The sequence below is a fragment of the Streptopelia decaocto genome (assembly GCF_964273445.1).
Source record: "Streptopelia decaocto genome assembly, chromosome: 9".
In the NCBI taxonomy this organism is placed as follows: domain Eukaryota; kingdom Metazoa; phylum Chordata; class Aves; order Columbiformes; family Columbidae; genus Streptopelia; species Streptopelia decaocto.
This window is the reverse complement of record NC_138664.1, coordinates 20,818,196-20,844,813: the sequence shown is the minus strand read 5'-3', so window position 1 is coordinate 20,844,813 and position 26,618 is coordinate 20,818,196. Positions and strand designations below refer to the sequence as shown.

Genomic DNA, 26,618 nt, shown 5'->3' with positions numbered 1-26,618 from the left:
GGAGAGCTGGTGTCTGACAGCGTTTGGCCTTTTTTGCCCTGAATTTATGGTCACTCTTTAAACCCATATACATATCCGCGACAGGGAAACCTTTCTGCAGCAAAGACCTTCGCTGCTCCTTCTGTGCCTTGGTCGTATATTGACCCGGCTTTCGGCAATTTCCTACATTACCGGAATTTCTTTTCCTACACTTTCTTCTTGATTCTGTTTCCGTGTTTGGTCAGGATGGATGTACCTTCTACTTGCAGAGGATGTGCTCTCATATTTCCAAAATACAGAGTGGAAGATACATAACAGCTCATAATAGGCCGTACCTGAGCAATCAACCTGTATTTTTCCTTGCTCCAATTAATGTTTCTAATCAGTTTCCTTCATTTTGTGGAATTGTGCTCCACGTTTTATGGCTTCTTTGCTCCTTCCAGGCTGCAAAATCTGGGATGCAGGAACCAAGTAAGTTGTCACTGTTGGAAACACTAAGTTATTGTTGTCATTTTTGTTTTAAACCCACTGAAATAGTTTATAAGGGTTTTGTATTCTGGTGGTAGCACCTGTGTGGGTGCACAAAGCTCCTGATAGTTTAATGTCATCACTTAATTCGCTTTTGAGACTTCAGGCGTTTCTGCCGAAGACTGTGTAGGAAATACATCAAAAGTAGGTTCACAGAATAAATAATACACTGAATTTTGCTCTTTGCTCCCTACTTGAGTTGGGTTGATTCATCTCTGTCTCTACCGACACATGAATTAATCCCAATAGGCTTTTTCTATACCTGTTGGCTTCCAACCACTCTTCAAGGTGTTAGTGAGGACTTTTCCAACTGATCACAGGTTGGCTTTATTTTGGTCAGATTAAGTATTTTTAATGGGTTTTCTCCTGTCCCTAATGAACCCAAACTTTTCATCCTACGCCACTTTTTCCCTGTGCGGGGCATTTCTGCCCCATCTGATGCTGCGCACGGTATTCGATGTGACCTGTGGGGTGTCCTGTGCAGGGACAGGACTTGGACTCCATGACCCTTGTGGGTCCCTTCCAGCTCAGGACATTGGGTGGTTCTATGATTTTTGCAGAGATCTTGCCTTCAAGATCTCTCTTCCCTTCATCCTAGACCGTCACCTTGAGCCTTTTTGCCGGCTTTTGTCAAGTTGAGAAGCCTCCTGTTGTGTTTAAGGGCGTCCTGTTTTGCAAGGGGCTAAAAGATGCATTATTTTTATTAGAGGGCATCTGTGCGTTTCCCCAAGTAATGGTATATTCGTGAATCAGAGCTTTCAGTGGACAACAGCATAGCTCAAAAAGGAAAGGAGCGGAAGAGGTAGCCAGAATGCTTCCCAATGAATCCATGGACTCGCCTCCCAGGGACTATGGTGTGTACTCATAGAGCCACATCATATCAAAATAGACTTGAGGTCAGAGATGATTTTCCTGTTCTGGGTTTGTAAAAATGTCTAGAACAGTGAGGTCTTGTTGCCCCAAGTAGATTAATAAGAAAGATAACTGGAAAATCACAGCAGGGCTTAGCAGAGGCCAAAAAGAATGAGGAATGCCAAGATTTGCTTCTTAATATGTACTAAAGATCTAAGGAAAGACGGAACAATATGGAGGAAATGACAGAGGTACATTAGCATTTCTTTATTACATTTCTCATCCTCTTTGTGTTACGTACAGGAGGAAAGTAAAGAATACAATTGAAAGAGTGGATGCTCAAAACTAAGGTGTGGAAGTGCTCTTCTGAGCACACAGTTATATTAGGGCACTTGGATAAATGTAAGAAAAAGGAAGCAGAAATGTAACACGTAGAGATAGCCGGGAAGATCACGGTTACAATGATTGAGAGTATCTCCAGAAATAAAACAATAAAACCAAATCAATCAATGAACCAACCAAAAAAAACAAAGCAACAAAAAAGCCACAAACCGAAAAACTTAAATTTTGACTTTAATTTCATTGTGGTCCCGTGAATCCAACTCAGATAGTGCTGTTGGAAACTCCTGTGCTGGAGTTCTACTGAAACAACTGGAAATGGGCCAGGGGCTCGCGTGGAGGATGTGAGCTGCATCTCTGCTCCCTCCATGAACTTGGAAGCGGAACAAAGTAAACGTTGGTGGAGTCAGAGCACCAGGACCAGGGAATCTCCCCTTGGTGTCTGCACATCACATGGAGAATTAGCAGAAGTTGGTAAAAACACATCAGTGTGCAAAATTTGGGGAAACAGATGGGTCTGTTCTCAGTGATGTTGTTAATCCCGCACTCCCCTTAATGGTCGTTGCTTAAAAGCTTCAACTGCTCAACCATCCAGCGTGAACTTCCAGTAAGCACGGCTGGTTATTTGAAATTAGACTCGCCGAATTAAAGACTAGAAGCATCCGAACCCGTGGTGTGGATGACTCAGATGAGAACAACAGTAGCGTTGCGTGTGACACGCTGTTCGATAAATTAGCCAATTAATCCTGCCAAATAACGGGGCTGACTGCAAACCTCCCACCGTCGGGCTGAGCCGAGGAGCAGTGTTGCCGCAAGTGCTGCCGTCAGCTGCGGGTACAACCAGATGGTCTCCAAGAAGTCTAAACTGTCATCACCTGCAGCGTTTGGAGAAAAAGGGTCTTGTGCCTAATGAGAAGAATCTTAACGGTGATTTTTTCCTGGGTGTTGAGAATATTTTTAGAGTATATTACTCTTGGGTACTAATTGTATGAAAACTTAGGGTGGAAGGGACTGGCGTCATGGAGGCATCCCGAGGTTAGTTTAAGGGACAACAGGGTCCAAACCAACTTGTATTAAAGTGGTGAGAAACCGGGTTTTAGCACTCCAAAAGTGACTTGAATACAGGTTCGGATATCAGTTGAGGAAAATTATTAAGGGGCAGCAACTAATACAACAGAAGTTTTACAGTGTGCATGCACGTGGCTTCACCAAAACAATGCCGGAGCCGTTTCCTGAGTCCTGGAGGAGTCCACACTTGCCTGAACACGGTGTGGGATTATTTTAAAGGGATACACGTACTCGTAGTGAGTACAGAAAGTGTACACTCACAGTCCTGCGAGGGTAAATTTATAATACACTCTCAATCCTGCGAGGAGAAATGCACGTGCAAATGTGCATGGAATATTACACGTGCTTATGTGGAAGCACGGGAGGAAAATACACCCGCGATTATGCAAGGAAATAATTTATACACGTGCTCGTATTGAGCATGGAAAGTACGCATGCAAATGTGCATGGAAAGTATAAATACACATGCAAGTGTGCACGGAAAGTAGATGCACTCGCAATCCTGCGAGGGTTAATTTGACTCACAGCCGTGGCGGCGAGGCAAGCGCAGTCTCCGTCCCGGGGAGGGGAGGAGGTGGTGGCTCCAGGCGGCAGCTCAGCTGGTAACTCCAAGAGACCCGCGCAAGGGGTGGAGGCTCGCCGAGAATCCCATTTTTATAGCCTGACCAGATCTGACTGGGCATTCCAGAAGCTTCTCTGCACCCCGACACTGGCTGTGGGTGCCCCTGAAGCCTCCAAACATCCCCCACGCTGGCCGTGGGTGCCCAGCGGTTCCCTGGCACCTCGGCACTCCCTTCTTCTAACGGCCCTGGCCAGGGGCTCTGGGGCCAAACAAAAGAAGCTGTTGGCCTCAAACAGCAGAGAGAGGGAGATGTGTCTGCTCCTTCCATATCGAAGGAGAGAGGGGGAAAGAGGGGGGTTTGCATTCTGCCACACACGGGTCAAGTAGGAAACTTCCTGTACCATGTCTTTGTGTCAAAAAAGATATTTCATCTCTGGTGTGAGACTGGATGTGTCCTGTGAAGCTGGGACCAGCACGCTAGCATCGCCGAGCCTGGAGGGAAGTATTTTGTGCCAAGAAAATGGTCTTGGATGCTAAAAACTGCAGAAAGCTTGGCCATGACTTGGTTGCAACGTCCCTGGTCAAGAAGTGCAACCTCCAAACTCTTCCTTTCGCAGGTTCTCTGTGGCTTCCAGTGCCACGTGCTCCATCAAATGGGTGTTTAAAGACGTTCTGACAAGGCACCCAAGTTGCATCTGTTTCCTTCCATCAGCATCGGCTGCCACACGGTTCCACTGAAGATCGCGAGTCGGCTTGGATTAGCTGAGGAGAACTCCGGATTTCTTGTGTCTTGTCCATCTTGAGCCAAATTTCACGCTAGATTCAGATACACAGTGCAAAGTTTGATGAAGGCATCTAAACTGTATTAATGTAGCTCCTTTTGGTGCTTCTCAGAGTCGCTCAATACCAGCGGGTATATCGAATGGATTCAGAAATAGCTACTGAAATAGTTCTGGCTCAGAAGAACCAACTAACAGGCTTCTCTGATGCTCTTCTACAGGAATTGAGGCTATTTCTGATCTTTCAATGCCTCCCTGTATTAAAAAACTAATAACCCCCTGTAATTTTTTACTTTGCCCCCTACATGGGGCGATATTTGCTATAGAAGAGGGTCGTCTTGATTCTTCCTTGAACTTTTCTGCCCCCCAGCAGAAGAGGCCGGGGCCTGCTGCACTGTGACCATCTGCTGGTTTCTTCTGCCTCGCTGGAGAATTTAATACTTAATAACCTAAAATAGCGTGTGACTGCTTTACCTTAATGTAGGCGCTGAAGCAAGAAAGAAAGCAAAGCGCAGGCACCAAGTCAAAGACCTGATGGTCAATCCGTAGGGTGTCTTGGAGGAGGAAAATTCCTTTAGGTTTTAGGTAATTTGGGATATGATCCAAGACGATTGGAGTAGTTTTAACAGTGTCTTTGCAAATGGTTTGTGTTGCTCTGTCATCAGTTCTCTTAAGATGTTGGTGTCCTACGGAACTGTTGCTTCTTTTTGTCGTAAAGTCCACGTGGACACGCACGGACATCCTCATGTAGAAGATCCATCCTGCTCTGGGCTGTCCCCAGGGTCTCACTTGACCGGTGGTGGCACAATCTATGGATATGAATCCTACAATTTGAGTATTCCCCAAAATTTGGCTCTTGTTCTCTGATCTGCTTTGAGGAGCGGCTGTTCCCCTCCTCTTGGAGACATTTGTCCCCTGTGAAGTTTGTGAAGACTTGGCTTCTTGTCACTCCTAAAAAATCTGGAATAATCAAGCCCTACGGTTGCAGGACGAGGACCTGAGAAGCTCCGTCCCCACTGCAGGCTGATGTTTGGGTGTCTGGTTCCTCTTAAATACTGGGGTGGAGACGCTGGTGTTGGCCAAACAAAACAGAGATATTATATTTGGACCACAGTCAAACAGATCGTGAGATGGTTGCGTTTCCTGGCCCTGTCCCAAAAGGCAAAGCTTTTGCCTTGCTCAAACTACCCAGCAGCATCCCAGGACCGTCCTGCTTGGTTTGGGGTGAATAAAGCAGTTTATGGGGCTCACAGGAGCCCTGCGAGGCCTGTTGGGCCACCCTCCGCACACCAAGGTCTTAGTGGTTGCATTGGCTTTGTCTCGTGGGCTCTTTTTGCTAATTGACCCAGTTTGGGCCTATAAGATTCCAGAACCTTTCGTTTAGGTTAAATTCACCTACAACTTCACAGGGGAAACATTTCCGTATTTTTTTTGGAAACTCATCATTTACCAGCAAGCAGTGCCCGTATTTCCGTGTCTTTGATGTTCACTGCTTTTGGCTCGAGCTGCTCTTTCTGGTGGCCACACAGGAGCACGTGGCCACTCTTTTATCTGCACCCATCCCACCATTTGGGTTTTTGGTTGCAATCCTCTGCGCCTCCTACATGTCCCTTTGTATTCCCAGCCAGAAGTTGTTTATGATGAGGATGGTGAACTGAGGTTGCCCAGAGAGGTACTGGATGCCCCATGCCTGGAGACATCCCAGGCCAGGCTGGATGGGGCTCATGAAGTTGAGGCAAACATCTCTGCAAAGCTTTCACTCTATTTTTCTCCCCAAAGTATGTTCGTCCCCTGATGTTTTTCTCAAGGCCAGGGAGCCCACGGCTGCATGAGCATTGCTGCATCGTTTGGAGCCCCGTTCCTCTCTCTCAGGACGTAACCATGGCTGAAAAACATCTCCAGGCAATCAGGAAACTCCCCTTTAATCTTACACCTCCACACAAACAAATAATTCACTGTGGTCCTGGCAAGCATTGACTTCTCCACAGTGACCAGGAGATGTGCAGGAATTAATTTTCAGGTTCCCTTTGGAGCTGATGCTCAAGCTCCTGTGTAGTGACAAAGATGCTGCAGGGAGTGGAGCATCTCCCGTGTGAGGAAAGGCTGAGGGAGCTGGGGCTCTGGAGCTGGACAAGAGGACACTGAGGGGGGACTCATTCCTGGGGATCAAGATGGAAAGGGGGAGTGTCAGGAGGATGGAGCCAGGCTCTTCTGGTGACAACCAGGGACAGGACAAGGGGCAATGGGTGCAAACTGGAACACAGGAGGTTCCACTGAAATCTGAGAAGCAACTTGTTGGGGGTGAGGGTGGCAGAGCCTGGCCCAGGCTGCCCAGGGAGGTTGTGGAGTCTCCTTCTGTGCAGACATTGCAACCCGCCTGGACACCTTCCTGTGTAACCTCATCTGGGTGTTCCTGCTCCATGGGGGGATTGCACTGGATGAGCTTTCCAGGGCCCTTCCATCCCTGACATTATTCTGGGATTCTGTGCAGCGACAGCGTGAACAAGTCCCGCAGTTTTGATTCAGTAGTAGCTTATTCTTCCATGGGATGAGTCACGCCGGCCCCCGCTCCCTCGCAATCCCGCCCGGCACGTGTGATTCACCCGGGCGGCAACACGCGTTGAGTTTCGTGCAAGAGCTCGGCCCTGGGACGGGAGGTGACATTGGCGGCTGGATGTCACGTGTAACGAGCTCGGAGCAGAGCGCGATGCGCTGGAGGATCCCGGGAAGGCGATTTCTCCGCAGCCCACGCGCGGGATGAGTCACAGAACACACTGAGTCAGGGAGGGGGACATCGTTACTTATAGAACAACCACGGATGCTGGGGTTTTGTTTTAATTCTTGCTCTGTAAACAAGTGCACCTCGAATGAAGGATGGAGTCTGCGTGTTTGCACAACTTGCAGTCTGTTTACTGCCAGGGGGTAGGAGCAAGGAAAAGGAAGGTAGTATAAATAACCGAGTCTTTTACATAGTCTAGTCAATATTTGCATATATATTTTTTAATGTAGCTGAGCTATCTGCTGCTCCACACGTGTTAAATCAGAGTGTGTTTCTCTCACTCTCCTCGCGCTTTGTACGTACCCGTGTCCTTTGCACAGAGGCTCTTTCCGTGCCGGTTGCACAACGCTGTCGTACACCCGGCGGTTAGGCCGGGGTCGTTTCAGCGAGACTCGTCACACGGGTGGATGTAAACACGTCCCCGTGGCCCAGCGCTCTGCCAAGATCGGGTGTTTCACGGGGAACTCCCTGCTCGACGCTTCTCCCCGCGGGATCGGAGCAACCCCAGGCCACGTGAGTGTGGGTTAACACGAGGCGTCTACACCCCCGGTTAATGAAGGAGTGCGAACAGCGTGAGCTGCTGCTGCGGTCGCTTTCATCTTCAGAAATCCCACATGTATTTACCACCTCGATGGAAACGCTGCGGCAGCCGGGAGCTGAGCTGACAGGTCGCCCCACGGCAAGGACTCGGCGATCTTATCTCTTCCAACCAAAACGATTCTATTAAATTAAAACGCACCCTCACGTCCTGCTTCATTGTGCGGAAAGGTTTGTTCGTAGCTGCCGCGCTGCAACACTGGCTGAGCGCTGCAGCCGCCTCCTTTGAAATAAATGGAAATATTTTAGAATATTCACGTACTCTAAGTATTTAATAAGTGACTTATCTGTGCAAAATGATACAAAACTGACACCTATTTGCACGGAAAGCACCTTGCGCCTTGGGGTCACGTCTCGTATTTAATCATCTCCCTGTTTCAGGGACATGTTTGAAGCTGTCGGGTTAATTTTCCAACAGCAAAGGAAAACTCTTCTCCCTTCGTTCTGTAATCTTGCAAAGGGACGTGGTGGCTTCAAGGTGCCTCATCCATCTGAAAATGGCCTTTTGAAACAAAAAGTGCAGCACGTGGTTGTCCCTCGCACCTAAGGGACGGTGATCGGCAGCTTCATTATAAAGTCAGGATAGTCCAGCAAACTTCTGAACTTGAGGGATCTCTGACTTCAGAGCTTTTGAATTGCAAACTAAATCGCGGATTACTGCAAGACGCCCCGTTAAAACCTGCATGATTTCAAAGCTGCCGGAGAATGATATTTTACTATCTAAAAATACTTGGGGTTGTTTTAATGTGGCAGTTCCCTTTTTAGGAAGGGCTTCCTGAATGCGCACATTTCAGCATCCCTTTTAACAGCCGAAGTTTTGGCTTCCTTGGGCTAAATTTAAGCTTTGTCCATTGGAAGCTATCAGGTGCTTTTAAAGCAAGGCTATTAATAATTGAATGTGAGATTGGGGCAGTTTCCTTTTTACATTTTGAAAAGTCCTCCTGCATCTCTTACTGTTCCGGAATTCATTGCGGTCGTCACAAATCAAAGCCCAGCAACACCAGGAAGCTGAAAAATACCTTTCCTGCAGACACTTTGCCTTGAATCCTGGCACGGTGGTCGTAAATCTGTAGCGGTCAGACTCATCGGAGTCATCCCAGGTGCTTTGTTGGGGAGGTTTAGATTGGATATTCAGAATAAATTCTTCATGGAAAGGGCTGTGGGGCATTGAACAGGCTGCCCAGGGCAGTGCTGGAGTCACCATCCCTGGAGGGGTTGAAAAGGCGTTTAGACGAGGTTCTTGGGGACATGGGTTAGTGCAGGAGTTGGGTTATGGTTAGACTCGATCCTGAGGGTCTCTTCCAACCACAATGATTCTGATGGACGGTGACGTCTACCGAGAGCGGGTTGTGCGATGTGCCGCTGGCTCAAGTGCCGTAAGGATCCCGCTGGGCTGGAGGAGTGGGACAAAATAAGGTGTCCATGCCACTTCTGGGGCTTTCCAGCAAACCCTGAGCTGAAGCATCTTATCTCGCGCGTGCCGGCAGCCCAGGTTGCGTTTGGGACTTCGAGCGAGGACGTGAAAACACTCCACAGTGGAAGAGAAACTTTGGAATTCAGATTTCCGCTGAATGGAAAAGCCAGTTTGGCAATTAGGGCTGCGATAATGAATAAGGACGTAGCAACCGGTTAACCTTGCTTGTGCCCCTTTCCCAGCCTTCTCTGAACATTTCTCAATGAAACTAATTGAGGTCTGGAGCCGGATTCATTTTCAAAGGGCTCATGTGTCTCGTATGGAGCCAATTCCCTTTGGGAAGGTGAGTGTCGCATTTAGTGGGATCCCTTCTGTCTGTTTGTGCTTCCTAAGCACCAGAAGCACCCTGTGCATGCTGAAGGGTTTACGGTGCTTGCACTTTTAAGGGAAAAACATTTGATCTGTGCCAGGGAGGTTTGACACAAGCAGATTTCTGCTCCATAGGGCTGTTCGCCTATTAGAGTTTGCCTTTCTGAGCTGTGCTCTGTCAAAAACCTCCTCCCACCTCTAAAAGATAAGCAAGAATCTCTGTCTCCAAATCCCTTGTGGATCCAGCTACCCCAGAGCTTTGCAGCGAGCTCTGCCCTGGGTGCAGACCTGCGGGACTGTCATAACTTTTCTGTCTGAAAGTGGCACAGTTTCTCCCTTCCGAACTCCGTTCCCACCTGCTCGGCTGTCTCGAGGTGCAGGAGGTGATAGCTGGAGGTAGGACGGGGTTTAGCACCTCTGAACGTCGGGTTTGCGGCAGGTTCTCCTGTAACAGGAGGGGATGGAGGTTTTCGATTGGGCTGGAAGGACCCTGTAGGTAACGCTTTGCTACAAATCCATAAAAACCCCTTTTTTCCTCAGAATCTCTGGATTTACTGTGGAGAGCTCACACATTTGACTCTGAGCATCCATCACTTACTAGTTTGATGCTATTGCAGAAGCAAATGTCCATCTTGGGGCTCTTTCATCAGTCCTGGCGGGTCCCGCGCTGATGCTAAAACAACATCTCTGATGTCCTGAGCATCCTCCTGAGCTGCCCGAGCATTGTTTTGCTCCTGTGCCCCAAAGCTGATACTGTTGTCCGCTTTATCCAGCTAAATTTGACCAGTCTGAGGTGTCATCCAGGACCCAAATGCTGCTGGGTCAACGATGAATCCCTGTACGTGCCAGTTTTGCCGTGTGTTGCTGGGCCATCCTGTGTAGAACCCATCCTGGTCACTGCATGGAGCTGTGAGTTGCAGCTGAGCAGTAATTCAAGCCATCAAATCCCCTCTGCGTTATCATGTTCCTCCCACGGGAGATGCTCCACTCCCTGCAGCATCTTGGTGGCTGCGCTGGACTCTCTCCAGCAGTTCCCTGTCCTGCTGGAACTGAGGGGCCACAACTGGACACAAGATTCCAGGTGTGGTCTCCCCAGGGCAGAGCAGAGGGGCAGGAGAACCTCTCTGACCTACTGACCACCCCCTTCTAACCCACCCCAGGTCCCATTGGCTTCCTGGCCACAAGGGCCCAGTGCTGGCTCATGGTCACCCTGCTGTCCCCAGGACCCCCAGGTCCCTTTCCCCTACGCTGCTCTCTAATAGGTCATTCCCCAACTTACACTGGAACCTGGGGTTGTTCCTGCCCAGATTCAAGACTCTACACTGGCCCTTGTTCTATTTCATTAAATTTCTCCCCGCCCAGCTCTCCAGCCTGTCCAGGTCTCTGATGGCAGCACAGCTTCCAGTGTCACCCACTCCTCCCAGCTCCGTGTCATCAGCAAACTTGCTGACAGTCACTCTATTCCCTCGTCCAAATCATTGATGAATATATTGAATAATACTACTCAAAATGCAGTGGGGGTTCAAGAGGCTCCTGAGAAGATGCACAAACCACACCAAGATGTGAGAACCATAGTTGCCAAGACCATCGTTCTTGCTCTACTTTTTTTCCCTGGGTTGAATCAAGCAAAGAGTGAAAAAGTTCTACATAGTTCTCACTAAAATTCCCAATTTTCCTTTTCTGGGGAAAAGATGGTGAAGATATTAGCCTGAAAGGCTTAGTCTCCGTAGTGCGACTGGCTTTTTGATTATCCTGAAAGAATAGCTTTAGGTAAGAAGACCTATTTTATGATTATTTGATATTAAAAACCCCATTGATTTGTTTAGCAAGATTCTTCTACTGCACTGTAGTAATCAGAGAAGCCTTGGGAGGAGATTCCAAAGGAACGTAGGTATTTATCGCGGTGTGATGTTATTTTTGTCCCGTTAAGTCACAGGAATCTGTCTTGTAGGATCATTAACAAACAAAAGCGGCTTTGAGTTGTGTGTTGCTCAGCAAGATAAAAATGTAACTTTCTAAAGGCACATAAATAGGATTAACCCTGACCTGTGGTCCTCTCTAGGTGTGCGAGAAGACACTTGTGTCGCTCATTTTTCTGTTCCAGTGCTTTCTCCTCGTGGCTCATACACAACCGTTGCATCCCCAGTGTCATCTGTTCCTTTTAAAAGCTCGATTTGCTCTGTGGTCACCCATGGGGAAGGTATCGATCTGACTTCGATATTCTCTGTTGCTTCATCTCCAAGTACCCCTTGAGTTTGGGGAGGGTTTAAGCTGCGCCTAATCCCCATCCTAGTGGCAGCGCCGCAGCCAGGCGGGGTTTGAGGTTTGCCGGGCTTTGGGCCGGGGAGAGGAGTAGCTGGGACAGGGTCTTGCTAAGCCGAGCTTTGCTGAGCGCTGCATGTCCCAGAGGAGCTAAAGCCGGCGGGGACACGGGAGGTGACGGTGGGACGCAGCCAGATGTTCCGGACAGGTCCAGTTGCTCTTACAGAATCATAGAATCTCTTCACCCCGTTCAAGATGAGAGAAAACTTTAAATTGTGGGCACTGAAACCGGCATATCCAATTTTTAGGTGGTTTCTCTAATTCGTTGCCAGTTCAAGGTTTGTAGAGTCTTGGAGCGATTGGCAAGACCGTGGTGATCCCTGTGCCGTCACCCCCTTTTCTACCTCAGCGCAGCTGCGAGTTGGTGCTGGAGTCAGAAGTTTCTTTTTTTGCTCATTTTGCACCCCAACTGCTGCGTGTTTTCTGATAAAAAACACAAGAAAATACTCAAATCACCCCAAATCTCTGTCGTTGCCCAACTCCTCTGGCGATGGATGAAGGTGAAGGGCTATACTGAAAAGATTTTGCTTGATATGAGACACCTCTGGAACATGTGCAATCAAATATTTAAAAAAAAACATTTAAGGTAACTTTATTCCAGTTAACAAGCCAATCTTAATTTTAGGGCCATGGTTTAGCGCCAGAGTTGGGTTATGGTTGGACTCGATGATCCTCAGGGTCTCTTCCAACTGAAATGATTCTATGATTCAATGGACTTTTCTCCCCTCTTTCTACTTTTGAAGCAGATTATTGAGGAACCTGAAGGTCAGAAGGAGCGTCTGTAATTCCAGCTCAGACATAACCTGTTCACCAACGTGTTTGGGTAGATTTAAACCCGCTTTAAGGGTGTGTTTGAAGAGGTTAAAAGATGAGATCTCGGCCCAGTCGCCGTTGAGAGCAAAGCTGCTGTCTCGGATGGGATTTTATTCTGATTTGAAAACTAAGAGAGGGGTAGATCCTCATTAGTGTAATCAGCTTAAATGGGTTGACTGCTCTAAAGCAATTTGTTTAATTTGTTTGGAACACGTTTAATTTTAGCTGGAGATGTTCAGCTCTCGCCCAGTTGCTATTTCTGCTGTTTATCGTGCAATTCCGCATTCCGTGATTTGCCGAAAGAAACGTTCTGAATGAGAATATTGCGACAATCTGCGTCCCATTCATCAGCGCCGCTTTAGAATCCCGCTGAGCTTCCTGCGCGCTGGCGCTGCCGTCGTGTCTCCGCGCCCGTTTCTATGATGAACAGTCCTTGCCGTGCACATAGAGTGTGTTTTTGTGCTGAGCACGTTCAGTTGTTGGTGGGTTGCTCCCCCATCGCTCTGTCTTTGGGTGTTTAATTTGGGGTTCCTCAGGAGCATCTCTTTGAAGCTTACACAAAGAGAGGTTGTGAGATTCTCTGGTAAGTCTTGAAATTGAAGCCGACGGCTCCTTGTTGTTCAACCACACCGCATCTAAGGGCGGCGAAACCAATTTCCCATAGCATCGTTCGCTTCTCACAAGTTGGGGTTGTCTCCTGGCGACTGGATGGATGGGGACTCGGCTTTTGCGACTGCACTGATGGAGGTGCCGTGTTTTGTTTCCTGCGCTCGCTGCCGCGTCTCTTCTCAGGTGTATTTTGGGCTGTGGCACGAGGTTTATCTACCTGATGTACCCAGCGCATCGGTACGTACTTGCTGTCCCTTCCACGCGGGGTGGTTGCTACCAAATCCGAGTTCCCATGGGCACAACCTTTGCGTGGCATCTCTGCCCGTCACCATTTCATAACCCGTCCTGAAATGGCCTTGGAGCGTCTGCAGGACTCGTACATCGGGACTAATGTGGCTCATCGGGGTCTGCTGGGTGTCTGACAAGACAACATGAGATGGAAATACGCCGCAAAGTGTATTTCGCTGGTGTTAATCCAGCTCAAATGAAGCTCTTTCTGCCGTTAGTTACTCTTGCGCTCAAGCTCAAACACCGAGCTTATTTTGGGGTTGATCCGACTGATTGCTCTGGTGAAAGCAAGGCCTGAGTTTTCAGCTTTGATGTCTGCGTTTGCCTCTTGTTCCAGCCACAGAATCACAGGATGTGAGGGATTGGAAGGGCCCTTGGAATATCATCCAGTCCAATCCCCCTGCCAGGCCTTGGATGTACAGCCGAGCCAAATCACTGAAGTTGCTGAGCATATTCCGGTTATTTCTGCTTGCAGCAGCCTTCGCGGTAATAGAAGGAGAACCTGCACTTGTTATGGCTGGATATTTTTCCCTTAATGTGTTTCTTTTGTGCCATGGAGCAATTCCTTGTTTAGATGTTATTTTGTACATTAATTGCGTTCAACCCGTCATGGTTTGTATTTCAAGTGTTGAGCTGACCCGTTGAATCCTCAAGACGTTTGCTCTGCTTTTCGTCCTGGAATCCAGATCTGCTCATCCAGGACAGGTCGTTTCACCGCGTCGCGGTTTGCTTTGGCCGTTTCAGTCCCCTGCCCACGCAATTGCTCACCATGAAAAACCTCAGGTTCCTCTACCCGGGCCAAAGAACATTTTTCCTCCCTCAATCTCTCTTTTTGGCAATGTCCTTCATGAGTATTTACAGCTCTACTGGTGAGATTGGTGAAGTTCTTGCAGTTCACCGTGGCGATTGACTTGGTGGGACCACTTGTTGCTGAAACAGAGGCCAAGCTTGGTCCTGAATTTTGCAGATGGGCTGTGATTAAATACAATTTTATGCAGGTTTTCTTAGGCTGGCCCTGTTTACTGTTCCTAAAACAAGACCAAAGATGCCCATGTCTCAAGTTTGAAATCATCCTGTTTGAAAAATCCTGCAGACATCAGATACCCTTTAATAGAGTGGAATGAGGGGACAGAGTGACTGTCAGCAAGTTTGCTGATGACACCGAGCTGGGAGGAGTGGGTGACACTGGAAGCTGTGCTGCCATCAGAGACCTGGACAGGCTGGAGAGCTGGGCAGGGAGAAATTTAATGAAATAAAACAAGGGCAAGTGTAGAGTCTTGAATCTGGGCAGGAACAACCCCAGGTTCCAGTGTAAGTTGGGGAATGACCTATTAGAGAGCAGCGTAGGGGAAAGGGACCTGGGGGTCCTGGGGACAGCAGGGTGACCATGAGCCAGCACTGGGCCCTTGTGGCCAGGAAGCCAATGGTACCTGGGGTGGGTTAGAAGGGGGTGGTCAGTAGGTCAGAGAGGTTCTCCTGCCCCTCTGCTCTGCCCTGGGGAGACCACACCTGGAATCTTGTGTCCAGTTGTGGCCCCTCAGTTCCAGCAGGACAGGGAACTGCTGCAGAGAGTCCAGCGCAGCCACCAAGATGCTGCAGGGAGTGGAGCATCTCCCGTGTGAGGAAAGGCTGAGGGAGCTGGGGCTCTGGAGCTGGACAAGAGGACACTGAGGGGGGACTCATTCCTGGGGATCAAGATGGAAAGGGGGAGTGTCAGGAGGATGGAGCCAGGCTCTTCTGGTGACAACCAGTGACAGGACAAGGGGCAATGGGTGCAAACTGGAACACAGGAGGTTCCACTGAAATCTGAGAAGCAACTTGTTGGGGGTGAGGGTGTCAGAGCCTGGCCCAGGCTGCCCAGGGGGGTTGTGGAGTCTCCTTCTGTGCAGACATTCCAACCCGCCTGGACACCTTCCTGTGTAACCTCATCTGGGTGTTCCTGCTCCATGGCGGGATTGCACTGGATGAGCTTTCCAGGGCCCTTCCAACCCCTGACACTCTGGGATTCTGTGATTCTCTAATATTGACATCAAACTCAGAACTTCTCTTCCCAGCTTCTTAAAAAGATGCTAAATATTGATTCACGTTCAAGCAAGCCAAGGGCGCGTTATCCTGTTTCCCGCATAACTAGATTTCAGTGACGGGTGCGGAGCTGAGCAGCCCCAATGATGTCCCATTGGGTCTGGGATGTACGAGCGATTCCATCTATTTTACAGCGTTTTTCTCCTCGTGAAGCGAAGAGGTATAAGCTCTAGACTGCACAGCTGGCAGCGTCACTGCTGAAAACCCTCCGAGGAAAACCGAACGCTCAAAAATATGCCAGAAACTAATAACGTCTCCTGTAGGCTGGCATTTAGGATGTTTTTTTTAATGTTCTTCATTCCAACATCACCTTGCAGGAGCCCCCACCTACAGCAGAGCCTCCCTGGGCTTGGAAGCTGGTTCTTACATCTAGTAGGAATTCTATTTTAATTGCGATGCTGTAAATTACTCCTTTCCCCTTGCGCTGGGAGTGGGATTCTTCACCTTCTTTAAGAGCCTTTCTGCAATTTTATCCTCCCGTGTTCTTTAATTAGCACACTCCTAATCCGGGTGGTTTCCTTCCTCATTTGCACTTTTCAAGGCTGTTGTCCTGCTGTAGGAATTATAGAATCACAGAATCATTTTGGTTGGAAAAGACCTTTAAGATCATTGAATTCAACCACTAACCCAACATTGCCAAGTCCACCTCATAACCATGTCCCTAAGAACCTCATCTCTTTTAAACACTGTATATATATCTTGAATTTATAATAGTTTTAAACTTGTCATAGAGTATTCTGCTACTGTTTTCAATTATTCTTTACTAATTCTTCTCTAAAATACGATGATCTTGGTGTTAGAGGTGATGTAGGTTAAGACTTTACTCAGCGCTCAACCACGAGTTAATTCAAGACCTGTTGTGGTTGTTCAAGCCTTCAACACTAACCTGGCGGCATTAAATGATGATTCGTGTTGGTTCGGGGATATCTGAAAATGTTTTAGAGCTGCCTGGTGACATCCCATCATCACTCAGCTTTCTGAATCGCTTCTACGTCAAACCATCCTCTTTTCTTGGAAGACTTGAGTGCTGTTGATGCTCCCTAAGGCGCGAAGCTCTGGTGGGAGCGGGAGCTCCCGAGATGAGGTTGGGTCAATGTTTTACATGGGACACAAAACTCCGGTTATTCCTGCAATACTCTGTAATCTCTCCTTGACACGTCCTGGTGACTGATACCTAATACGACTCCCCAGTAACGAGATTAAACCCATCCTCTGGTAATCTTTGTCAAGCTGTGTTTTGCCATTTTTGAGTGACATACGAGAGCGTAAGTTCTGTAATATTTAAGCTTTAGTCATCTCAGCGTTGCATTTATTGTATTGTTGGCAAGTTGATGAGCGCTGTCAGCGGATTAACGAGGCTTTCCTAATCCCGTTAGGAGGACGGAAGGTCGTTGCGTTGCTGACGCTCTCCAGCCTTAGTGTTGCTCTATTTTACCGCCGTGACCGAGCAGGTACCAAACCCTGCACTTGCACAAGCAATTTAATCACTGAATTAATCATTTGGGTTGGAAGAGACCCTTAACATCATCAAGTCCAACCATAATCCTGGCATCTGATGATTAGCGAGGGATTTTTGTTACCTTTAATATTGACGTCTTATGTAAATATAGGTGTGCGTACGCATTGACTTTAAACATGTTGTAAAATATGTAATCGCTGTCCTTTAAGGTCCCGTGCTATATAATTTATGGACCTCTGTGTATATATAATACAGAACCTTTACACTGAATGGCAGGACATCTTATCTTCCTCTATTCAAGCCAAGATGTTGTTTTGACATAGGACAAAAACCCGGATTTCAAAACAAACCCCCTTCCATTGTGTTGTGGAACTGCTTATGCGCTCTAAACTGGAGATATATTTATTTGAAGGAGGTGTTACACAGGTTGGTACCAATGCTGGGACACCAAGCGCCTGTGGTAGATGCCGATTAGAAAAACTTGCAGGTAGTCCTGCGCTTAATTCTTCCCCGCATGGGCTGGTCTGATTTTTGACTCAAAGGTGGTTCGAGGAGTGATGTGCGACCTTTGCCCTCTCTTAAAGGAAGACGTTCTTTTTTCCCTTTGCTCATGGGTATAATCACAGAATCACAGAATGGACTGGGTTGGAAAAGCCCTCAGAGATCATCCGGTCCAACCCTTGGTCCAACTCCAGTCCATTGACTAGATCATGGCACTAAGTGCCGTGTCCAATCTCAGTTTAAAACCCTCCAGGGCCGGTGAGTCCAGCACCTCCCTGGGCAGCCATTCCAATCCTGACCACTCTCTCTGCACAGAATTGCTTTCTCATCTCCAGCCTCAATTTCCCCTGGCAGAGTTGAAGCCCATGGCCCCTTGTCCTGTTGCTGATGCCTGGGAGAAGAGCCCAATCCCCACCTGGCTAGAACTGCCCTTCAGGTAGTTCTAGAGAGTGCTGAGCTCAGCTCTGAGCCTCCTCTTCTCCAGACTAAACAAGCCCAGCTCCCTCAGCCTCTCCCCATAGGGCTTGTGTTCCAGTCCCTTCCCCAGTCTTGTTGCTCTTCTCTGGACCCGCTCCAGCACTTCAATCTCTTTCCTGAGCTGAGGGGCCAGAACTGAACACAATACTCCAGGTGTGGCCTCCCCAATGCAGAGCACAGGGGAAGGGTCACTGCCCTTGTCCTGCTGCCCACGCTGGTTTGGATACAGGACAGGACACCATTGGCCTTCTTGGCCACCTGGGCACACTGTTGGCTCATGTTGAGCTTCCTGTCCATGAGTCCCCCAGGTCCCTTTCTGCCTGGCTGCTCTCCAGCCACTCTGTGCCAGCCTGGAGCGCTGCAGGGGGTTGTTGTGGCCAAAGGGCAGGATCCGGCACTTGGCCTTGTTGAACTTCATCCCATTGGGATCGGCCCATTTTTCCAGTCTATCCAGATCCCTCTGCAGAGCCCTCCTGCCTTCCAGCAGCTCCACACTCCCTCCCAACTTGGTGTCATCAGTAAATTTGCTGCTGATGGTCTCAATCCCCTCATCTAAATCATCAATAAAGATGTTAAACAGGTCTGGACCCAACCCTGACCCCTGGGGGACACCACTAGTGACTGGCCGCCAGCTGGATGCGGCCCTGTTCACCAGCACTCTCTGGGCCCGGCCCTCCAGCCAGTTCTTAACCCAGCAGAGAGTGCACTTGTCCAAGCCATGAGTAAAATTGATGTAAAAAGCGATGGGTATGTATTATCTTGGTTGAAAAAATGGCTCTTTTTTGCACATTTCTCATTTTCTTCCTGACCGTGCCAGCCCACGGGTGGGTTTGTGCTCTGCCTGGTGTTCAGTGCGACGTAGGGAATTCCGTGTCTTCTTCCACGAGATCCAGGTGTTTCCACTGCCAGAGCTCAATGTTATTGCTTTGAAATCCATTTCTCTACTGAAGGGTGAGCAAAGCTTGAGCTGATTTGGCCTTGGGTTCATCGCTGAAAATTATTTGCTGGGCAAGATCAAACAGAAAAGACGCTCAAGGGGTAAAAAATAAAGGCTTTGCCCAGCGCAAGCTTGATACACACACCGGGTATTGACTGATTTCAATTCTTTCCCTGTTTTCGCAGCGGAAGGGCTTCCCCAGGTGTATTACTTCGGGCCATGTGGAAAGTACAACGCCATGGTACTAGAGCTGCTTGGGCCGAGCCTGGAGGATCTGTTCGACCTGTGTGACAGGACGTTCACTCTGAAGACGGTGCTGATGATTGCCATCCAGCTGGTGAGTGACAAACGGTGCTTATACCAGGCCTAGATGGAGGATGGGCTTGGTTTAACGTGAGGTTCAGGAGCAGCTCTTGGTTGGAGAAGCTCCTTCCATCATAGACTCACAGAAGGGTTTGGGTTGGAATGGACCTTCAAGAACCGTCTAGCCCAACATGTCCAGGACATCTTCACTAGACCAGGTTGCTCAAAGCCCTGTCCAACCCAACCTTGAACACTCCCGGTCATGGGGCAACTTCTCTGGGCAGCCTGTTCCAATGTCTCACCACCCTCGTCATGTCCTATCTAAACCTGGCCTCTTTCATTTTATAACCTTTGGCCCTCATCCTGTACCTATAGATTTTAGTAAAAACTCTCTCTCCAACTTTCTTATAAAAGGACGTTTCTCAGGTTCGAGAAAAACTCTTGAAGGGAAGGTAGATTATGCTTATGAGAAAACTTGTTCCTTGCGCAGCAGAACCAGCAAAGCCGGATTCCTACAGCCTTGTGTCCCATGTCCCCTACACACCCCTGCCCCGATACCTGCCCCAGCTCCTCCCTCTCTTCGGACACCCCCACAACACCTCGTTTCTCACCCGGGACACAGGAGCACAGCACCCTCCCACACTCCTACCAGTTTTACTGGTTTGATGCTGTCGGGCTGCTCGCGCAACCTCCCCGAGCATTCCAGCTCTCCACCTTGCTCAAATTTGGTCAAAATTGGAAAGGAATAAATCTACAGGCAACATCATGAAGCCTCTAAAGGAACTCAAGCTGAAAGCAGTAGCTTGGATTTGTGTTTGCATGAAGAGCGGACAACGTGAAACCCGAATGTCCTGAATGCAATGGGTGGAATTCCATGATAGGGCCAACCAGTTCTCATTGGAGTTTGACTTTCTGGCTTCCAGCCCATGGTGTGCAGGTGCCCAAGTGGCACAGCAGAGGTGGGACTGGATATTCACATTCGGTATGTTCACATTAACAGATCTGTGGAAAGAAGCATTGAAGGAAAGAGAAGATGGTGGGGGAGCGGGGAACACAATGTTTTCTAAATAAACTGACGTTTGCCGCGGCAAAATCTCAAATGAAACATTGAGGTCGCAGATGCCGAAGCTGGAACAGCACCTGCCTGGTAGCGCATGCATGAAGTTGTGCTGCTACAGCTCAGGGTCCAGTCTTGTTGGCTTCGAGTGTTCCTTCATCAGTGGAAAACCAATTTATAGTGTTGGTTTTGATTGAATCAAGTGGCATCAGATGGCAAAGCCTTGGATACAGCTCGTATGACCTTTGGGTTGTAAAGATGTAAGTGTGTTCCTGTGAGACTGCTGGGGGCATCAGGACTGTCCCATCGTGTCCCTTTTGCCCAGCCCTGGGCTTGTGATTGAGCTCTGTGCTTGAAGGGTCTTCACCAGCATCATCTTGTGACCTCAAAAGCATCCAGGCAGATGGAGGTAAAGAGAAAAAGAACATGAAAGACCCAACAGCTTCTGCGTTTGTGGTGGCAGCAAAAAAGCAGGTAAACGAGTATTTTCAGGTGCTGCTGAGTGTGTCAGGTCATCTGACATCTGTCAGATTGTTGTCCTGGCCATATCTGCTTTGCCATCAGGTTTTAAGGAACAAAAAAAAAACCTTTTTTTTCAGGTTGTGTAATTCCTGTTGCCCATTTCAACAACTGAGCTTCTCCGGTAGCAGCAACAAATGAGCCATTTGAGCTCCGTTTGAAAGCTCGTTACATATAGAGAGGCGATGAGGCGCTTTGTTCCAGCTTTAGGGGTCACGTCTTCATTTGAATTGTCCCCCCCCCGCACCTTTTTGTCTCCCAACCCGCCGCCACGTCCCGGAGGTGACTCAGAGCGTGAAGAGCGTCTGCTCCGCTCCATCGCCCGCCATCCATCCGCAACAACCCGGGAAACTCATCTCCTTGAAATAAATCACCTTGAAATAAATCGCCTTGAAATAAATCACCACCAGAGGGGAGGGGAGCGGCAACACGCGCTATTACTGTCTTTCAGGAGCAAGTCCTATTTGTTAAGACTGATTTCACCTGATTTTTCCCCGTCTCCCGCCCTCCCTGAGCGGCGGGTTTTTTATTCTTTAAGGAGTGCTGCCCCCTCCTGCCTGGAGCTGCTTTCCAAGTGGCTCAGATGCAGCAGGTTTTCCTTGAAAATAAGGTATTAATCAAGCTCTGGGAGGCTCCTTAGGCTTCCTTGTTAGGCTCTAGAGTTAAGAACTGTTCAGAGTTGGAAGTTTCTTTAGGACAACCGATAGTTGCTGCTATTTCTTCTCTTAATCGGGTGAATAGTGTAGAAAGATGTGCCGTGGACAGGGACACGCCGCGCTCTGATGAACTGCACAATTACATTCTTGTGTTGAAAACATTTTGGTAAACTAATAAATGATGCTTCCTCTTTTTCATACACCTGATGGAAAAGGCTGACGTATATTCTTCAGCTTGTAAAGATATATAAAATGAGTAAAGAATCGGCGATGTAAATAGGCATTAAGAAATGCTAAAAACGTTTCAAGAACTGGGTTTTTTTGGCAGTGTGGGGGTGTTTCAATAGCATGTGAAGTTGTAGTTTTAAGCGTAGCTTGCAGGACAACTTCTGGCCTGGATGACTTGGTCGCCACCTCTTGAAGCCTCTGGCCTGTTGCCCGAGGGGGCTCGAGAGCGGGCCGTGCTGTATGTGTCATTTTGTGCTGACCCACCAATTCTGAGTCATTGAACTGGCGTCGTAGGTGTAAAATAGCTGCATTACACACTCACTGTGCTGTTGGAATAAACCCGATGCTGTTCGTACGATCAGTCGAATCACTCGCACTTGATCAGAACCAGCTGTCCTAGGAGAGGTGAGTTCTGCAGGACGTGGGGACACAAAAGATCCCAAATAGGATGAGCATCCTTTTTATTGGTACTATGTGCACACTGTCTCCTATGTAGACACACAGCTGCACAGTCATTTCCAAATTGCTTGAGTTACATATACAAACAGCAATCATTTCTATTTGCTCTCTTGTGTTGAGCTACAGTCACATATACTCTGAATCCAGATGTTACATCAAAACAATAACAGAGGATTGGAAGGTGATGTAGTCAGATGGATGTGGTTCATCGAATGGGGTTTTATAACAAATTCTCTTGACCTGCCACATCAGTAATAACAACCCTCAGGATTTTTAAAAGTATGAGGTTGGTGCAAAAGTAATTGCGGTTTTGGACTGTGAGTTTTATATCGTTATAATGGATGGGACAGAGTGATCATGGGTGTGTGGAGCTTCCAACCAGGTGTCGATCCAAGGTCTGGAAAGAGAAGAAGAGATCTGGGTTTGCCAGCCAGGGACATGTCTGCATTCGGAATGAGAAACAAAAGAGCTGCCAGGGACTATGGACTTCAGGGCGTGTGGATTGGCGCCCGTTAGTGCCAAATTTGGAGTTTGTGGTGGTTTTGTGTCGATAAACAGGTACGTGGCCTTGCCAAAGAAGCATCTTACCTAACGAAGCCACCACGCGACAGCCGTGGACCAAGCTGGGCTACACATGTGTTTATTTAAAACCTAAAAAAAGAAATGAAAAGGTAATAAATGAAATGAAATAGTGAATTATTTCCAATGGGGATTGTCTAAGAAGTTAGGAACCCGAAGGAGAACTGCTTGCTGAGCCATTCGAACTTCATCTGCAATAGATTTAGTTCCACCTTGAAAATGGGGTTCCTACCCTTTTCCCTTCCCTTCTCAGTTGTACCGGCAAAGCAAAGTTAGGCAGAAGCTGAAAAATATTCCTAACTGATGAGATTAATTATTATTTTTAGTCAGCACTAAGGATCGTAAGGCCCAAAAATCCCCCTCCGTGAAGAATCTGGCGCGTCTAATACAACATATGGGTCGAGGGCGGGAGGTGGGAAGACACCGCGTGGCGAGGGAAGAGCTCTTGGTAACCGGTTTATTGTGTTTAAAATCAATGCTGTTCCCCATGGAATCCTTCCAAGAACTGGGAACGGGTCAGAAACAGCCTTTGCGGTTTTCAATCAGGATAAAGTCGGGGAGCACAGACAAATTCCTCTTCCAGCTCCCATCGTAACATCTGCCTCGGTTGGCTCCGTCCATTGTTGCGTTTCTTTTAGAGTGGACGAAATCTGGGACGGCACCGAGCAGAGGGCGGGCGATGGGCTAACGAACTGCGTGCCTCGTTAGCCGGGGGGGTGCGTTACCTGCAAATAATCCGCATAATTCTCCCCCGGTCGTTTTGCAGATCTCTCGGATGGAGTACGTGCATTCCAAGAACCTCATCTACCGAGACGTCAAGCCGGAAAACTTCCTTATCGGCCGGCAAGGCAATAAGAAAGAGCACGTCATTCACATCATAGACTTTGGCTTGGCCAAGGAGTACATCGACCCCGAGACCAAAAAACACATTCCTTACCGGGAACACAAGAGCCTAACGGGAACGGCGAGATACATGTCCATCAACACCCACCTCGGCAAAGGTCGGTGTGGCCCCACAGCCGCTTGGCTCGCGGCTCTTTGATTCCCTTCCAGATATCGTGAGCTGCTCGGTGTCGTGATGCTGTCTACAGGCTATTTTTTAAATCTCTATAGGCTTTAAACAAATTCTGTACGGGCTTTTGAAACTTTTCCACCCCCCGTTTTGAGGAACTGAGACAGCTGAAATGTTGGAAGCCTCATAATTATAGTTTTTATTAGGAACTAAATAACCGGTAGCAAGCCCGCACTGATAGAATGCAAGTAGGCAGGTAGTAATCGCCGTACTTAATGGTGACCAAATTGATTTTTATAGCTCAGCTCTGGACCGGTACCTTCCAGTTGCAGTTGTTAGAGCTGGATGTTCCCTGACCTAATGATTGGTTGGAGAAAATTAATGATTTAATTACTTTTAAACCTGGCTTTCATCTCCTCGCTGCCTTTCTTCATACCGAGAGATGGCATTTATATGGCTGAAAGGCAAAAAAACCTTATTCCATGTTTATTTATGTTAACTTATAAGAGCGGTAAGACAACGGAATATTCTGCCGGGGGTGTCGTGGGGCTGATGTTTTGCAGCCCAGGTGGAGTCAGTCCCTTCACGTTTCAGGATCAAAGGGAAGGAGCCTGGTTGCAATTTGTATGTGAGATGAACACACTCAACCATCTTCCCAAGAAGTTCAGCTGCATCGTTGCACTTAATTACCCAGGACATCCTCTTTTTTGCCCCGTTTTAGAGCTATATCAGAGTAACCCGCAGCCTCTGGCATCCTCCCTTGGGTTTTTGATGCATTTTGGTGGGTTATTTTAAGGATGCTTTTTCCTTTGGCTCAAGGCCATTTTCCCCTCCCAGTTATAACATCTGCATGGCAAAAGCAGCAAGGAGAAGCCTGAAGGAGCTATTTTTGCTCGGCTCCGATGTGATGAGCTGCAGAAGTGATTGGGAAGGGGTTGGCACCATGCAACATGGTCATTCCTGCCGGTTCCTCTGTAATTCAGAGCAGTCTCCTGCCTTCTAGCAGATCTTTATGTATTTTACATGTTTTTCTAATAGCTTTTTCCACAGTGTCTGAGCTACAGACAGCAAGTGAACCTCCCCGTGATAACTTATCTCACCAGTAGTGCGGCTGCTGATGGAATCCGTTCCTGCAGCTGCAGCATCCATTTGTCTTCTATTTCAGAGCAAAGTCGTCGAGACGACTTGGAAGCCCTTGGCCACATGTTCATGTATTTCCTCCGAGGCAGCCTGCCCTGGCAAGGACTGAAGGTAGGTTTGAACTTCAGCTTTTGCCCTTTGAAACTTTGCTCTCTGCCCAAAAACAATGAGGGAAACATTCGCAAAACCCAGCCAGAAACACCATCCTCTCCTTTGTGTCCTTGAAGTCGAATGATAAGGCGTTAGCTTAACCCACAGGAAAGATGTTAAGATACATATATTTTAAGAAGTACATCACCTGGCACTTCAATTACAATTAGCTCTGCTGAATTGGCCCAAGTCAGGGGAGAAGACCCAGCAAAGGCTCCGCTTAGTGCTGTGGGAGAAAATAAACCAGCTCTTGGGCTCGCAGGCTCTCAGCAGAGCTGTGGTCAGAGGCGGCGTCTTGTGTGCTAGACCTTGTTAAGCTGCTTTGTCACCATCTATACAGACTTAGTCTCAGCTTAGCCTTATCAGACGTGCGCCAGGAACATTGGCAACCACTCATAAAATCAAAGAAGGGGTTTTTCGAGCATTAAAGTGATTGAATCTCTCCTACTTTCAGTTCACACCTTTGCAAGTGTGTGTTATTTGGTTGCATATTTTATTTCTAGCTTAGTTGAACTTGTCTGCTTTAAATTTATCCTGTAAGTTGTTCTAAATTAATTCCAGGTTTAGACAAGGTTCTACAAAATTTCCTCAGTTCATTGCTGAACTTGAGAAGAATTAGTTCACTGCTGTTGAACTCCTGCATTTTTTTTAGCTCCAAAACCAAATATAGACTCTTTAGATTGTTCTAGAATATGGCATCTTCAGACTTCTGTGTTCAGCTTACACTTTTGGCCTATATTGTCAGTGCTAAAGTCTGGAGAGAACGTCTTATGATGCTAATGATGCTGCGGACAGGTCTAACGGGCGGATTTGAAACAAAGGCAATAAAACCCGTTCTCAGGGTGCCAAGTGGAGCAGAGTTCTCTGCTTCAAGAGGGATCGAGATGGGAAATCTAACTGATAATTGTTTCATTTTTCATGATGACCAGCTGTTTAATCAGTGGTCGTCACTTTGGGGGTGAGAGAAGAGGTAGTGTAGCAGTACCATGGGATTTAAGAGAAATGTGACTGATGTAAACGTGTTATTTGGGGTTTTATACACATAAAAACCCAGCGTGCCCAAAGTGCCGTTGTGATCTTTCTCCTTTTACAGTTCATGGAAGTGATGAGGTTGCCAGTGGCTCTAAGCCTGGGACTGATGTGCGGTCCTAGTATGTGCAGTTTATTTTCTCGTCCCGTGAAATCTTCCCCATAGAGTCCTCAGGACTGGGCTGGTAGGAAATTGGCCTCGTAAGACACGAACAAGTATCCTTCCTTTCAATCCTGAAGATGTATTGAACGTGTCCTTGGATATTTGGTGCCAACAGCACGTAAAACGTATAGCAAGAATTACAACAGATAGTATTCCTGCTAGTGTAGTCTAGGCTGCAGTTTATTACAAGTAACATCCTCTGATACCACCCAGAATCAGCCTTAAATTCTTTGTTTTTCTTCCCACACAGCATGTCGTTTATCACATGGTTGAACTCTTTCTCCACAACTGTTTTGTCTTTGTGCGCTACAGGCTGACACCTTAAAAGAGAGGTATCAGAAGATTGGGGACACAAAGAGAAACACTCCGGTTGAGGTTCTCTGTGAGAACTTTCCAGGTAAAGCCCTCATGGCACTGTTTGCCTGCAGTTGGAGGTGGACACACTGTGTTAAATATGACGGTTCTGAGCTCCTCTGTGTATCCGTGACGTTGTTCCTCAAGCTGGCAGACAACAGGAGCTGCCGCTCTAAATTACCGAGGCCTGAGGGCTCATGGCTGTGGCTTCAAAT

At 47.9% G+C, this 26,618-nt stretch overlaps 1 protein-coding gene across 5 annotated transcripts in view; it reads left to right on the top strand.

Annotated features, from left to right (window-relative positions):
- CSNK1G1 (casein kinase 1 gamma 1) overlaps nt 1-26,618 on the top strand; it is a 94,461-nt gene that overhangs the window by 52,258 nt on the left and 15,585 nt on the right. For all 5 annotated transcript variants that reach the window (XR_014184895.1, XM_082061402.1, XM_082061399.1 and 2 more), the window contains 4 exons: nt 18,940-19,091; nt 23,322-23,556; nt 24,733-24,818; nt 26,362-26,446. Coding sequence is in view for 4 of the 5 variants with exons in the window: in XM_082061402.1 (XP_081917528.1) it covers nt 18,940-19,091; nt 23,322-23,556; nt 24,733-24,818; nt 26,362-26,446 (558 nt within the window). In the remaining variant the exon portion in view is untranslated. The remainder of the gene's footprint in view (nt 1-18,939; nt 19,092-23,321; nt 23,557-24,732; nt 24,819-26,361; nt 26,447-26,618) is intronic.